General features: G+C 40.3%; 2 protein-coding genes across 4 annotated transcripts in view; one reads left to right on the top strand and one right to left on the bottom strand.

The window, feature by feature from the left end:
- The window catches only part of tpst1 (tyrosylprotein sulfotransferase 1), a 36,341-nt gene extending 25,982 nt beyond the window's left edge, over positions 1-10,359 (top strand). For 2 of the 3 annotated variants that reach the window (XM_044032044.1, XM_044032043.1), the window contains exons 4-6: positions 8,623-8,673; positions 9,217-9,283; positions 9,905-10,359. In XM_044032044.1, coding sequence (XP_043887979.1) covers positions 8,623-8,673; positions 9,217-9,252 — 87 coding nt within the window. In that variant the 3' untranslated portion in view covers positions 9,253-9,283; positions 9,905-10,359. The remainder of the gene's footprint in view (positions 1-8,622; positions 8,674-9,216; positions 9,284-9,904) is intronic. The other variant, XM_044032045.1, reaches the window with a different exon arrangement.
- An 819-nt stretch (positions 10,360-11,178) lies between these two features.
- Positions 11,179-16,293, bottom strand: part of LOC122773580 (small G protein signaling modulator 2-like) — a 91,806-nt gene continuing 86,691 nt past the window's right edge. Inside the window, exon 17 of the mRNA XM_044032351.1 lies at positions 11,179-14,929. Within this exon, the coding sequence (XP_043888286.1) occupies positions 14,841-14,929 (89 nt within the window). The 3' untranslated portion in view covers positions 11,179-14,840. The remainder of the gene's footprint in view (positions 14,930-16,293) is intronic.

Raw genomic sequence — 16,293 nt, 5'->3', positions numbered from 1 at the left:
TTCTGGGCCCGAAGTTTCTGCATACAGAAAAGGATTTTTTCTACCATCCGTAGCCAACTGAACAAGCTATCATACAAAGGGCCCTGTGTTCAGTTTGCTGCTTATTCATGTTAGATGCTTCAGAACCAGATTGGGATGTTTCAACTCGGCAGAGTCTGCACTTTGTCTTTGTGAGTATAGTCATAGAGTTGGACAGCTGGGTGATGCTGATGCTGATGCTGATGGCAGATAAACATCATTTTAGTCTTCACCACATCATTTCATCCGCCATTGCAATGCTTTATTGAATGAGCATTACAATGCCCGTGAAGTGGACGTCATCCAGTCCTATTCATTTTCTTGCAGGGTGGGGCAATGAACCTCAGCAGTGTGAAATGTGCCTGTGGTTTTGACTACTAACTTTGAGTCAGTTACCAAAGGCACTGCAGATAATGCTCTGTTTAATGTTTATAATAAAGCTTCTACCATGAGTGTGTACGACTACACCCATTCTACGTTTTATTAAACAATCTGTCTTCAGGTGAGCATTTCAGCTCCATATGAGGAGTGATCTATGTGCATACTGTCACAGCTAAGTATATCACATGACGTGTGGAAATAAATAGTAACCAAATCTCCTCTGCATTTGTTTGCTGTTTCAGAAAATGCTACTACCAAGAATTGTGAAAAGTAAGAGCAGAGATTAAACTCAAATGTTGATCATGCTTCATATTCACAGTGTGAAAGATGTTCTGTAACTTTGATGTTATTTCTAAAGGTCTCAGTTTCTGCTTGTCCAGACTAAAAAGCAGCCCCACAGTTTTTCAACTATAATGGAGCCAGGAGCATTTTTTTAACCTCTCTGTTTTAGGGGCTCCAAAACTGTGCGGCACTGTTGGCCGAGGGTGTAAACTTAATGTAACGTATTCTCATGATGACGTAGCATAAGACTCTTCTGTCCTTTAAGCTTCGTTTTGGTGCTGTCTGGTTTCTGATGTATTAGCTAAGTGCTAAATTTGTACTTGGCAGATAGTGTTCAGGGGATTTGTTGAAATATTTTTGCTTCAGAGTTTGCCTAATTCTGAATGTAGAGGCAACGGTTACATGGTGATCCACACTGTGATAAAAGGCTGTTGGTAGGTGAATCTGGGTGATTTCATCACAACCACCAACCCCTCTCATATAATAATTTGGATCCATTGGTAATGAACAAAAGAGTTCAGCTTGGCTTACAGTTGTTATTTTATGATGCATATAAAATAAATAAATAAAGGGAGTCTACATAACTTTGCAGCACAGGATAATGGAGTCATAAAGTGAGCCTACTCATTACAGAGAGTGTTTACTGCAAATGAGGTCAGTTTTCTGTTTTAAATAGAGTAATGTCCCATATACTTCCTTTGTGTTATTTTAGAGTTTCTTTTGACAAGTTTGGCTTATTGAGTTCAAGGAAAAGTTTGCAGAAATAAAGTGCATTTTCATTTAATTGCATAGTTGGAAGGAATATTGTTGTGGTATGTTGTTGACTTGTGAGTTTGAAAATACCCGGCCCTACTTACCACTGTTATCTAAGAGATATCCTGTTTATGTATGTGTGACAGGCCTGCACTAGTTGCAATGTTCAATGTTGAGACACACTTGATTCTGCACTAAAAGTGTGGAGGACAGCTTTGTTATCATTGACTACATTATGTCTAAATCACTTTTAAGAAAAGGTTATTATCATTAAGCACATAGTTGAGCAAGTCAGTTTAGAACGGGTATGTTACTCGTTTAATACTTGTGGTTTGAATAGAATGATTGGTGCCAGATTATTTGACGTTTGTGCCATGGCAACTTTATTTATTGATGGCTAATCAAAATGTAAATAGCAAATAAAAAAGTGGACTCTAGCTTTTAAAAGGAAGAAGTGTATTGTGTTCCAGCTCCATCCAAATATTTGTCTTCTGTGTCAGTGTGTCATCTCTCCTCCAGGCCTGATTTCGTCTTAGACTATGCAGTTTGGATGTAGCTGCTCATCAGAGAAACGCTTAGGAGGCAGTTTGATGAACATCATGTTTGTACTGTGGAGATGGAAGAGTGTGCACGGTTCAGGAAGCTTGACCTGTGGAGAGCAGCCTTATCTCAGCGGTGCTTTGATGCGCGTTGTTTGTGTTCTACGAGCGATGACTGAATTGAAGCCTTCTAAACTGTGTCAACCCTGTGGTCAAAGCTGTTAACAGAGTTAATGCATATCACCTCATAAACATCAGTCTGTATTGATTTAACCCATAATGCTTCAGTGAATTTGAAATGGATATGATGTAAGTAAAAATAACCCTGAATATAAACAGGAAAAGGTTTGCAGGATTAGGTATGAAGGACCAGTTCCAAGAATCTTAAATTCAACTGAACTTGAGAATTTCACTGCTGTATTTTGGTGTCTAACATTTAATTTGTGCTCCTGCAGTGCTCCTGTTTGTGCTGTTCGTCTGCTAGGACCTGCTACATGAACCTAACTTGACGTCATTAGTTGTGCAGTATGTCAACAAAATTGAAGAGGAGACAAGACTGTTTACATAGTGAGCAAAGGCTGATAACGTGTGCCCTTAAAGTCTGGGTAGGTTTGTTAAGGAAAGATGGCGTCACTGCAAAATGAAACATCAATAGCGGGGACATTTCAGGAAAGGGAGGAAACAGCTTAAACATGATGAAACATTTACTGCAACATGGAGTCACTCTTTAAGAATGTGCAATTTTCAATGTGTTGCAGTAACAGCAGTAACCCAGATACTTTACAGCTATTGTTGTTACTGCTAACAGTAGCAACAATAGCTGTAAAGTATCAGCATCTTCAGTTGAAACACGCATCATTCATAAATATACTGTAGTGAGTAACACTGAGTCTGCTTGAATCTTTGTCTCTGTGTCCAGAGTTTAGAGTGGCAATCCCACAACTATACAAATACACATCCCATCGTTTAACAAAGTGGCTGTAAGCAACGTAATTTACATTTAAATGCTCACTGCTGTGACGTCTTGCAATATATTCAGACTCATGTTTCTCTTAGATGAGAGTCCAGAGAGCATCACACTGTTTCCAATCAGCTGAATCTTACTCTCTGTGTGGAAACAATTCATTGATACAAAACAGGCATTGTATTTTCCCATTTCCATTGGATAATGATTTCTGCTGATACTTACCCTATGCTAGCTAAGCTTCAAATCTAAAGTGACATCATAATAAATAATACATTCTGTCTGATAGGCCTTTCTCTTAACTTCACCTGTTTTCCCTTTTATCTACTTCCCTTTTCTCCTGCAACCCCAACCAGTGGTGGTTTAAAGGTTGTTTTTTTTTTCTCTCCACTGTAACAATGTCCCTGCTCATTGTGTGAGCTGTTGGGTGTCTCTTTCTCTCTATAATATTGTAATGTCTAGGCCTTACTGTGTAAAGTGTCCTGAGATAACATTTGGTGCTAGACAAATGTAATTGACTAAATTTGATGACTTCCATTGACTCACACAACTCAAAATATTTTATACGCAGGTGCGGACAGCTAATATTTTTGCATTAGTGTGTTGTGTGTTCTCAGTTTCTGATCTCAGTTTGGGTCTAAATACAGTATTAGTTTCTGTGGGTTTGGTTTTAGAGATGTGTTGACAGGTCTCATATTAAGATCACATCAGTAGAACCGGTGCTGCTGCACCTAACACTCGTGTATGTTTTCCACCAGTGGAGGGCATGTGAAGCTCCGCCCCCCAGTATCGTCTCTTCTTGTTGGTCAGCAGAGGTTGTGGCAGTGTGCTGTAAATGAGGTGTCTCCTTTTGAGCCGCAATCAATAGTTTTTAAGTGGCTGTGCAGTTGTTCTGATCCCTGGTGAGAAATGGATATTGGGATCAATAAGTTCTCAGTTTGTTCTCGGTAACAACAACAATAATAATGATAATATTGTGAGTGAGTGGAGGCATGAGAATCAAATGTCTGTGAAGCTCCTCATTAAGCAGCATGTACTTCATGTCTGTGGCTGGACCTCCTCTGTTATATTGCTGCAGCAACACTTAATGATGTGAAGGGTAATCACATCATATTGACTCGGGCCGTCGTCGGTGCTTTGCCACCATGGTGCTCTTTGTCTTTGCTCATCACAAACGTATTCTTGAAAGCTTTGGCTACAAGAGCAGTGACAGAAGAAAATGTCTGTTGTTGTTTTTTTAAATTAAGATTTCACATGAAATGTTTAAGCAAACAGAATCATTTTAAACTGACTTAGTAAGCCAGAGTTTCTCTGAGAAGCCTCTTGTAAAATGTCCAGAGAATGTAGTCTTATGACTTAAATTTGTTTTCAGGATTTTGGGTAACAAAGTCAGACAAATAAGCTGTGCGGTACGCTTTCTTTGCAGTTACACAGAGGAGGCTTATGGGCTCAGTGCACTTAATAACACAGAGCTTTCTAAATCATCTTAACTGCATCTGAAACTCCGTGCAAGGAGGTGGTCTGTGTGCCAGTCAGTGATTGAGCACCGCTACTATACTGTATAAAAGCAGACAGGCTCAAACCTGCCCTCCATCTCTATGTGCACACAACAAAGTGAGACAACATGGGTGGAAAGTGAAACCCGGTGGCCCATAGACAACCATGCTTTCAATAAAAGTTGCCTTCAGTAGTGTGTTGAACAGACACACGTGTGTACACCGTGGGGGGTAGTGAGTGTATTTGTGTTAGTATACTGTGTGTATTCAGGCCTCTTGGCAAAAATGAGCCACAGGGTGATTAAGAGCTCTGGGAATCGTTAAAATATTCTGTGCGTTTTTTGTGTGTGTGGTTACACTATGACCAGTATGTGGTCTGTGTTCTTATCAAGCAGAGGCATGTGAACACATTTCTTCTCAGTGGCTTTTATTTACCAAAAAATTCAAAGATCTTTACACTAATTATAATTGAATAGATATAAAACGCTTTTATTATAGCAGTTGGAACATGTTTGTGATCATATAGCAGCTGTGAGAAACACAGACAACACATTAGCTGTTGTTGGGGAACTGGTTAAAGATGCCTGCAGTGAAACCTGTGTGGTTTTGGGATGTTCTCGACCCTGCTTTTCATATCCATGAATCTGTGTGTTAATTCAAGTTTTAAAGCAACTTCTGTTCTCACACCACAGTAAAATAGCTTGCATAATTGTTCCATGTTGCATGATTTGTAGTAGTATTGGACATCAACTCTCCCAACCCTTTGTTCTTGATACTGAATTGTGTAAATAACTGTCGCAACATAGGTGTGTCTTCTAAGCTGAGCAGAGATACAAATATTTTGTTACCCACTATAAAGTTTGCATTCAAAGACTTTCTCTGCTGTCAACTGTGATTCAGTGCTCTTAGACCTGTTACGTGTACCAGCAGATTGCTTGGCTGACCCAGTTGTGCTGGTCCCTCCCTAAATGGACTTTGTCTGGTTCTGCTTTGTCACACTGTGTCAGCTTCTCAGGGTTCCTGCACACCAACAGTTGTTCACGACTCAGTGATTGGGGTTCTGATTGGAACCATTTTTCTGTGAAATTGTTGGTTCTAAAATGTTGCTCTTGCAGTTGTGATGAACTGGGGGCCTTTAGAAGGTTGTCTTGGCTTCTTCTTCCTTGCTTCCTCCAGACCTGCAGCCAATTGGTTTAGGATTTGGTCACTTCTCCACCAAATTTCCCGTCTGCCAGGCTTGCATGACATAAGGAGAAAAGACGCTCAAGGTTAGCTGTTCTCCTGCACAGTGGGCAATTGTGGCTCTCTTTTAGCCCCCATGTGGGAATGGTGTCAGCCGAACATCAGCAGCATAACAGGAACTGTGTGCCTTTATGGTCCAGATGTCCTTCCAGGTCATGGCTCTCTCTTGCACACCTTCCCATCCTGTCCAGCTATAACAGTGTTTTTATTTACAGTGTGTATTTATACATAATATGTGTTTCTTGGCTTCAATCGCAAACTGCACTTTTCTGGGACTGAGACAGAAAAGGCTCCAGTGTTGTGTATATTTCTACAACGCTGTCAATCTAAAACTGGTTCCGCCTTTCAGACAGTTCCTCCACTCATCATGCATCAGACCAGCGTCTGTGCCCGCCCACTGCTCTCTTGACTCCCAGAGTAGCTGTGCTTCCCTGGAAGTTGTGTTTTTGTCACATTAATCCAATCACCGTTTCACCCACCACAATGAAAAAAAGCTATTCTGTGCGGTCTCAAAGAAATCAATTGGAGCTGGGCTTCTACTGGTTTTAATTTGCCGTGCTGCTGTGGGAATGTATGAGAAGAAAATTGCATCAGACTATCTGGGATAAACAGCTGATTCTGATTTCATGACTATAAACATGACTGTAAACATGGCAGTCGATGACTGTATATGATGATGACAATGTATAACGTTGATAATGTATAATGATGAACTCTGACCATAATTACATGTTAGAAAATCAGTTACTGTATCTAGTCTGAAGAACAGCGTAGTGCTGCTTGGTGCCCTCCTCTCATTAGTTGAAAAGAGGTCAGCTGCCTGTCGATGTGCTCTGGGAGGATGACAGCAGAGTGGGACACAGTATTTCAGTGAGTCGGCTGACTCACCACCGAGGTCAGCAGTCAGTGGTTCTTTTTTTATCAGACTGTCGTATTTCATCTGGTTTCGTCTGTAAATCTTCCACCACGAGAACACTCCTCTTCCTTTCATGACCATTTTAACAAATCACACTGAACTTGTAGAGCTCAAGGTCAAACGCTGGATTCATGTTATGGCAGTTTCCCACCAAGCAGATGTGACGTCTGGTCTCCCCCCCCTCATTCATGTCTGTTTCCACTTTGAACAATGTATGGATCTGTGACATGCATGCATGTTTTTTTTCTTCATCTTACACCACTTGTACTTATAAGTGTGTGTGACCCAGTGTATAAACACTGCGCGCCACATGTCCTTCAGGCATGCTCTGAGGGGATTTTGGTCAGGCTCACAGCAGAGCCTCCGTAGACTGATCAGAAACATACGCTTGCCTCAAAGTGTCTGCTGTTGGAAATCATTTGAGGTCACACTCACGTTCTGCTCCTTTGTTGATTTCAGGCAAACACACAAGCATGCACAAAGGCACATGGGGTGTTTAAAGAATGAGTTGTGTTAAGGGGACGTTTTAATCGATGCTACCCAGAAGGAGGACGGGACTTGAGACTACTCCCTCTCTGTGGAGGTCCATCTCAGCTCAAATGAAATCTTCATTGATTACATCACTGTACTTCTGCTAGCACGGTTATATTGTTAATGGAAAAAGATAAAAAAAAACAAAAACTGGTGAAATAAGATTAAAAACCAAAAATGTTAAGTTGGTCTGTGTGATTGTTTTTTATACATATACATATATATATATATGTATGTATATATGTGTATATATATATATATATATATATATATATATATATATGTGTGTATACAGTATATATATATGTATATGAATATATATATATATACTGTATATATACACAATTAATACTCACACATTAGAAATATCTGTCTTTATTGGCTTATGGACAGAAACGTAAGAAAGTGAGAAATGGAATGTATAAAGTGGTAAAATTATCACAATATGTCATCAGAGTTTAAGGAAACGTATTAAACTGAAATACTGCTGGTAAAACTAAAAAGAAATGTATTTCAATCCACTCTTTTGCAGGACCAACACACACACACACACACAAACACACACACATTGCAGTACAGGTTTTAAACTCTAGTTGCATATCTTGCATGTAGCACCTTTTTAATATTGTAACTGGGTCTATTTGACTGAACAGTCACAGTCTCCCTGCTCACTGCTCCGTGTCTTTATCTGGTAAATTCTTCGGACATTGAGCTTCCCTCCATCATCAAACTGCTGTTACTCATCACATAGCCTTCCCTCCACATTCTTCTCCTCTGGCTTGCTGAGCAGCAGGAGGAGGAGACTTCCTGTCCAGATACAGTTACATTTCTGTGGAAAAATGGAAAAGTACTGTCAACCCTCAGACTAAATTCTCTCTTTGCTTTGTGGTACACCCCATTATATTCTATAGGATATCGATCTCCCCTCCCCCTCTCTCTGATGTGACCTTTTTGACAGCACCTCCAGCTCAGCCAGCTTTCCCTGACTTTTCTGATCCAGAATCAGCCTCCTGGAGTGAACTCACCACTCTTTCACAGCCTTCTGCTGTACTGCTGAAGTATCACCAGCAGCAGCATCCATGGCTCTGTTAAAGGAAGAGTAAGAGGGACAGGAGACAGACTGTTGTTTATCACATCACAGTTCTGATCCCAGAATGCTGACATATACTGTCTGCTCTCTGTCACATCTGCGTCCGGTCCTGTGTAAAAAGCTAAAGTGGTACAATAAGTGTGAATGAATGGTGGGTGTATTTGACACCAGGAGTAGTGTCGGACTTTTGGCACATGCTAAGCAGCTTCCATCTCTCCACCGGATTTGACACAGTGTCACTAAATCTGTCTGTGACACTGTGCTGGATGTTATTCATAGAGTTTTACATTCAGAATGATGCCTTAACCTCACTTCCTGAATGAGTCATGACAGAAATCCAGTAGATCTCCAGCATGGTAATTCAAATGATGGATTTGTGGAGTTCTAAAGCTGGCCCTTTGTTTTTCCAGGTCTTTAAAGGTGAATTTCAGCTTCCAGATTTCCTAAAAGAACAACCACAGGTACAGTAACAGTTCTGCCTGTCGTTGAGGTTTTGCCTCTCCTTCAAATTCAGCCTTTTTCAAGTGTCTGATTTGAGTGAAACCATCTGTAGCTCAGCGGAAGATCACATTACAGATTTCCATCAGCTCACAGTTCATCATTTGTTTTTTTTGGCTTTATTTTCTTGCCATCTATTGAAGCCTGTTGCTTTCTGGTCCCGGCTTCTTGATTCTCTTCCTGTGTCTGGTCTTAAATGGTTATTTTGTTTGTCAGTCTCTTTGTTTTGTCGCCTGCCCCTCGGTTCAGTAGCTTGATGTTGGCTGAAGAGCACATCTGCCCTCTTCTGGTAGTTTGATGCATCTACATCTATATGTTGTTCATTTCTGAAGAGTGTCGCCTTTTTATTTTATTTTCTTATGATGCACTTTTTATTAAACACATTCAGGCTCTATTTTTCATTGAGCAAGTGAAATGGATGTCTGCTGTTTGGACGTCTTGTTGGAGAGGGTCTGTGATGCTGAGAGCTGTTAATATAACCTTCCACTGTCTGTTCCTCCTCACAGATCCAGAAATCTGCAGAGAGATCCAACCCCAGTTAGAGCAGAGGGAGCACGCCAGCTCAACATGCAGGTACCTGTGACATGACTAACACACTGGAGCTCAGGTATCATACCAGAGTGTTGACTAAGTTGCTATTAATGGAGTTCAGCTATTACCTCAGCCAAGGATGTCTTCAGCTGTGTTATGTGTCCAAAAAAATGGGAAATCAATGTTTAGTAAAAGTTGAGTGATATGTTTTTTTCATGGCAGATGCCAACGCCAATCTCAGGATGATATATACAATACAGACTTATTTTTTTACCGAGAAGCTCAGCGTTTCATCTCTTTTCCCTCCATCTAATTACAGCTTTACTTATATATATAAATATAAATAATAATAATATAATAAAAAGAACTATCATCAAGTTTCTGGGATAAATATTAATCTGCCAATGCCAGTTATTATTTAAAAGTTAAAATGCTCATATCAGTTATGCAATTTTATTTGAATATGCAGGGATTTCTATGGATTAATACATTAACAAATAACTGTTTACAGCAGTGTAGAGATGCCAATAAAGCAGGGGCGTTTCAAGACACTTGATGGGCCTGAGGCTAAATGGATCAGAAGGGGGTTCCTGAAGATAGTTGACCTTACAGAGCGTGAAACTTCTGTTCTGATCTAACATCATATCGTAATGTTTCGTACAGGAATCGGTGCAGTGTGACAGAAAATGATGGACGTCATCTCAGCCATCTGTATCGGGGGGCTTGGCGTATTTTAAGTCACATGACCACAGTGGGACAGTATCATCCACCAGTAATCTTCTCCAGTGAACTCTTGGCCTTTTCGATAAGCGACTGTACAAAGGTCCCACAGGTTGTCTCAACCACAGAATGTCTGCTGAATGTTATTTTGGTGTCACATCACACGTTGATTCTTAGAAGTGAGCTCTGCCTATTTAGAAAACGACTTTGTGATCCTGTTGTAAGAAACTGCCGTGAACTGAAATCACAAGAAGTATTTATGAATGAAAAGTTAGCTTTTGGAAGATGCAATACCTATTTTAATGTTTTAAAGTTTTTTTTCTTGCCTTTGTATTGTGCAATGTCATGGGTACTGATCAGTTTTAAGTATCAACCGTGATAAATAATGCTTTTTTAAAGCCTGTTGTCCGCCTGGGTTTTTTTTCTTATGTAGAAACAGTCAAACAAATACAATATAATCAAAGGTGGTACAAATATGATGTGGGAAGAATAACAACGATTCAGTTTAAGGTGATTTTTTTTCTTGAACAAAGTCTACTAAGTTGTTGCTCAAGTCCTTAACACTTGAGGGTTTTTTTAATTGATTTGTTCATTAATGAGTCTGGATTACAAACAAGGCAAACAACCCCTAAATGAAGAAGCTGAAAGAATCATTACATTGAAGTAATATAGTGATTTTCTTTCTGTCTTTATCATGGTTATTGTGATAGCTGAGGATTTCTAGTGAGTCCACAGTACTGGGTTTTAATGGTACACTTATTTTTGTCTTGCTTCAAAGACTTCAATGTAATGGAAATAAATGAGAGGCTTACAGGTGAACAGGTTACAACATAATACACATTTTCTGGCTGAATTGTCTGTTGAGGCTTCAGCTAGAAACATGGCGGCCTCAGTAAAGCAATACACTCCCCTAAAGTTGACATAAAAGGCTTAGTATAAGGCTGTGATGTTTTTATTTAAAAGGGTTTATAAACTTATTCAAACGTATGGTATTTAATTTCTGCCAAAACATCCTACTTTAAAATGGTAATGATCGCTCACATTAAAGAACGCATTGACCTAATATTAACGGTAAACAATGAGACAAGGACTTGGTATTGTCCTACTGTAAAGCAGAGACGCGCATATTAAACAGTTCTTTAGATTCAGCACCTTTAGCTCCATCTCGTCATGTCCTGTGGAGAAAAGGTGGAGAAGGAACCAAGAGAGCAGCACACTACTGAACAACCCTTTGTTTAATAATACATTACATTCAAGGCAAATGATACATCCTCACTAGTACATATTCAGCAATGCAATCACTGGCTCTCTAAATAAATAGAAATTTTAAATCTTGAAGTCAGTGCACGACATTGAGAAAGAAACACTTAACAGTCAGCGTGTACATGGTCTGCACACATTCTGCAGCTCTGCACAGTATACACCTCCAACAAGTGCCGCTAAAACCAACATAAAAATAGATCTCAAAATAAGTTATATGTTCTGACTGTCTTCATAGAAATATTGGGTTTTGGTTCGTATGTACAGGAATATAGACTTTAATGGGTTTTCTCAAACAACAGGAATGACACTGTAGTCAAAGAATTCAAGATCACCATTTTCAAAAATATTTTACACACATAGTAAACAGTCAGTATTCAAGATGCAGTATGAAATTGCACATTGCTGTCATGCCACAGAGGGGGCTGTTTTGAGTAGAGCCCGACTGATATATCAGTTTTATCTGCCAATGTAGACCTGTAGCATGAGTATTATGTCATCTCATGTGCACCATTATAAACCTTCATAGATCTTTATAAACATTTGTGCCAAAATGGAGGATCAGAGACGCTCAATTCCAGAGTGAAACTCATCATAGAGGTTAATAACTTTTCAGGATTACTTTATTCCCCCCAAAAAATACAAGCAGGGTTAGCCCCAGAAATCCAGTATCAGTCGGGCTCTAGTTTCAAGGCTTTGGTACGCAATGTCCTGATTGGAAGAAAAGGCTCTGCTATGGGCCCAGGTTTCCCTTACCGGCCCCCGTGTGTCGCTGTAGAGGCAGGGTGGGGAAGAGGAAGAGTCCGTAGCAAGGTACATCCACACCACTGCCCATTCCTGGGATCAAAACCAGCGAATCAGCGAGCCAGATGACTACAGTACACTTCAGGATTGGGGAAGACTCTTGGCACTTGAATCACAGGTGTGGGTCAGTGCTGGATGACCAATCATATGCAGCCGTTTTGGACATGTTAAGGAGGCAAGGAGGGTGGGTCGGGGGTTGGGGGGGTAAAGGGCCAAAGTGATGAAGGGGATTGTAAACCAGATTCCCTTCTGGTACAAACACAAACTGTACTCTGTGCTGTTGCGGTTGAGCCGAATCCATCCGAATACTGATTCACTGAACACTCCACAAAGGTTTGCGTCAAAAGCAGCTTTGTCTCAGGTATTTTTGTTCAACCTGTGAACTCGGACCAACACACTCCAGCCACGTCTTCTCCTCAGAGGCTGGATTAATCAGGTTCCACATGGACAACTGCAACCACTTTTTCCTAACAGCACTGAAAGCAACACAAAGCGGTTGCCTTCAGATCAGTGGGCATGTTTGACTCCATTCCATTCATTCCTAAAGAAAGCGTAGGTAAGGGAAGAGTTTGTCACCGTAGTTCATGAAAAGACCCAAACCAACACTGGCTGTAATGCTGGTCATGTACTGTAACCGCAGTAGAGGCACAGACCTTCAAATATTCTAGAATGGGGTAATATGCAGGGTCTGCCTCAAGCTCATCCTGAGAACTAACTAGTGTAGATGTAAAATCATCTGTCGCCAATCAGGAAGTCAGTGAGAGCCACAAAATAAAGGGCTGTGTCTATTCAAACAATCTAGACATACAATTATGGATGATATGGACGATATGGAGGGATGCAAATTATTACAAGTTAAGTGAATAACAACTATAAGTTCCAATTGGCTTTATTAATGGAACTGTTTTCTATTTATTACAACTTGCTGTTTTTAATCTATGAACACAATGAAAACTTGATTTTGAAGGTTTTCCAAATCAAATCGAAATCACAGTTAGATGTTTTCCCCCGAAACTAGACAGTGAACAGCAAACCCTGAATCTACTGCTGTGACTGAGTGTAAACAAACGGTACATACTGTAACAGAAACACATAAAATGCTCTCTAATTTCCTACTAAGTGGGAAATAGGCTAATTTTCTCATAGACATCATGAGAAAATTACAGAAACAGAAACTTTCTGTAACCAGCAGTCGCCCCCTGGTGTCTATTTAATATATTGTTGCTTTTGGGTTAAACCAGAGTCGAGCTGCTGTAAAAACTCACTGTAACACCACCACGTTGTGGGGAAATAGTGATCAGACTTCTGCTTGTGTTGCTGGTTTTGGTCTTTTCATGGGATCTGTTGACAATAATAAAACAGAGTAGCACCAGCCTTATTTTGAACTCCACTTGTAGACGTCACTGAATAGAATCAATTGAAATGTTGTTTCCTGTCCCTCTGTGGGCGTCATGTCTTCTTCCTCTGTGTTACATCAGTAATTCTACAACTTAGATCAGAAGTGCAGAAGCTAAGTGAAACACCGCCATCGCCAGTTCCTAAGCTCAAGAATGGTTGGCTTGAATCAAATAGCTGACAATTTAAAAAATAGAATTCTTAGAAAATTCACCTCATATTTCTCCATGAATCATTTTCATTGTGTTTTCTGTAAATGTATGCCATAATACTGTTTTAAAAACCTGTGATGGTTAGATTTATTCCACCAATGTCAGAATACGACTTCAAAACCAAACTTGTAATTGTGATTCCCAATTCAGTGCTCGAAAACTGTAAAAGTGTGTCTTCATTTGAGGCCTGGACTAAAATCAAGGGACTCTACAAAGGTTAAGATTAACAACCCAGTGTGCTTTTGTCGACGCTGTTGTGCTCTGCTGTTAGTTCTTCCATCTTGGAACAAGGATGAAACATGGCCCAACCACTGACTGACATGCTCAGAAAAGTTGGCTGCAATTCATCCTGAGTTTCTCGACAATTTGGCCTCTTGTGGCACCTCCAGCCTCCGCTGACTGTAGCGAGGCCTTCATAGGCACCAGGAAGGAAACCCTCAGAAAAAAGTGCAACTAAGTACCTTGGGCTCTTACTGATAAAGGCAACATTTGTGTGATAATAAAACTTCCATGAATAAAAGAAAAAAACAAACAAACAGTGGTGAAAGGGTAGAAACACACACATGCTAGTTGTAGAAAACACTCATGAAAAGGTAGTTGGCACAGTCCATTTGGTCACTAATGAAAACTTCTTCGTGGCTAAAGTCTTCCGCTCCTCTGGCAATGTTGTGGGTAAAATCCTGAACTCTACTGACCTCTACTGGAGGAACAAACACTTCCTGACAGGCATCCAATATGTTCTGCTTCAAGCGTTGGAGAAAAGGGTGCGACTCTTGAAATAGGAGCACTGACAAGAGTTAATATACAGTGTGTGTATTTGTATATATGTGTGTGTGTGTGTGTGTGTGTGTTGTCATGCACACACACACACAAGCTCTGCAAGACTGGGGAGACTCAAGAATGTCCTCACAGTGTGGTCAAACTCACAAGCATGCAGACAAATCCACATGTCTGAACGGACACCATGAGCATTCCAAGTAAAGGTAAATGTAAACAGATCCAGGCCCGAGCTCCAGAGCCGGACCGAGCGAGCAGCACTCCTGCCCCGCGCTCACCTTCACCTGGCCAGGGACGAGACATGGACCGTATGGACTCTCTCTGGACAGGTGGAGGTCTGTAAACACGCTGACATCTCTCTAAGGGATGAGAGGAAGCACTGATGTCCTCCCACTCCTCCTCCTCCGTCTCCTCCGTCTCGTCCTCCTCGGTCACTTGTTGTCCATCAGAGACTGAACCTTATGCACCAGCTCCCGCGCTATCTTTAATATATGTTGGACGTCGTGACGCTCGGCCATCTCTGTGGAGCAGACACACTGTCAGTGAGGAGAGCGACACACGCAGAGAGGTACAGTGTGTTTTCTTGGCAGTCATTTAACCATCAATATAAAGTATTTGTGTGTAATCTCTTTGAAACAATGCTTTTAAATCTCATATAGATAAGGGTCTTGCTTTATAGAGGCTGCCATGTTTCTGCAGCTCTCCGGAATGGACAACAAACCCAGACAGAGGTTGCATTTTGCAATTTGAAGCAGAAGAGGAGGAGCAGAATCCTTTTTGATATGCAAAGGCCACTGTACGTCCCAGATTTGCTTGGCTAAGGGAGAGATGAGAGGAGAAATTCTCCTTTTGTTACAATCTGTATTAGATGTCACCCAAACAAACTAAAACAAACTAAACCAATTTCTCATCCTCATTTCATTGTTAACTATTTGTATATTGTATATATTTCCAGATTGTCTACTTTATTATTGTATTATTTTATTTCATTGCATTTTATTGCCTATATTACTGTTTTATTTATATCTATATCTTAAGTTTCTACTCATGCTGTATTTCTATTTCACTTTGCTCGGAGCATCTGGAACATTCTTGGGTACAGTTTTCTTTATATTGTAATCTACTTCCCCTTTTGTTTTATTTATTTACCTTTATTTCTATCATTATTTAAACTGATCTTGACCTTGATGATCATTATATCAATTACATCCCAATCTAGGTACAGAAAATACTGCAGTGCATGTATGCCAATGTTTCTTAATCCTGGTCCTGTGGACCCGCTGTCCTGCATGTTTTAGATGTTTCCCTGCTCCTGCACACCTGACTTAATTCAATCGAGTTGTTATCAGGCTTCTGCAGAACTTGTTGACAAGCTGTTCATTTGAATCAGGTGTGTTGGAACAGGAAAACATCTAAAACATGGAGGACGGTGGGTCCACAGGACCAGGGTTGAAAAACACTGATATGCAATATTACAATAACAGAAATGTTTAGAGTGGAACCATAATTAATGTCATTGGTAACACTTGTATTTGTACTATTATTTAATGCCATACATGGCTGCTGTGAAAATGTTCTATTACAAACTCAGTGTTGACTCAGTGGAAGATCATTTATTCTATTACGTTCATTCCAATCAAAATGTCAAATATCACAGACATAAAATGATCATTTTGCATTAGCAAGGACAACAACAAAGTTACTCATAGCCAAGACCTTTACGCTGTATGTGTTCTAAAGTTTACTCAGGAAAGTATAGTAACTGCAGAGGGTTGTCCCCACACGTGTCCACCAGAGGGTGCTGTGTATCACTGTGAATGCCACTCACACAGCAGCCAACAGGATGGTGAGACATCTACAAGAGTCTACACTCTGCCTGTGTGT

This window comes from Solea senegalensis, linkage group LG8 (assembly GCF_019176455.1).
Source record: "Solea senegalensis isolate Sse05_10M linkage group LG8, IFAPA_SoseM_1, whole genome shotgun sequence".
Taxonomy (NCBI): Eukaryota; Metazoa; Chordata; class Actinopteri; order Pleuronectiformes; family Soleidae; genus Solea; species Solea senegalensis.
The sequence above is the reverse complement of the archived record's forward strand: the minus strand, read 5'-3'. Positions and strand labels throughout refer to the sequence as shown.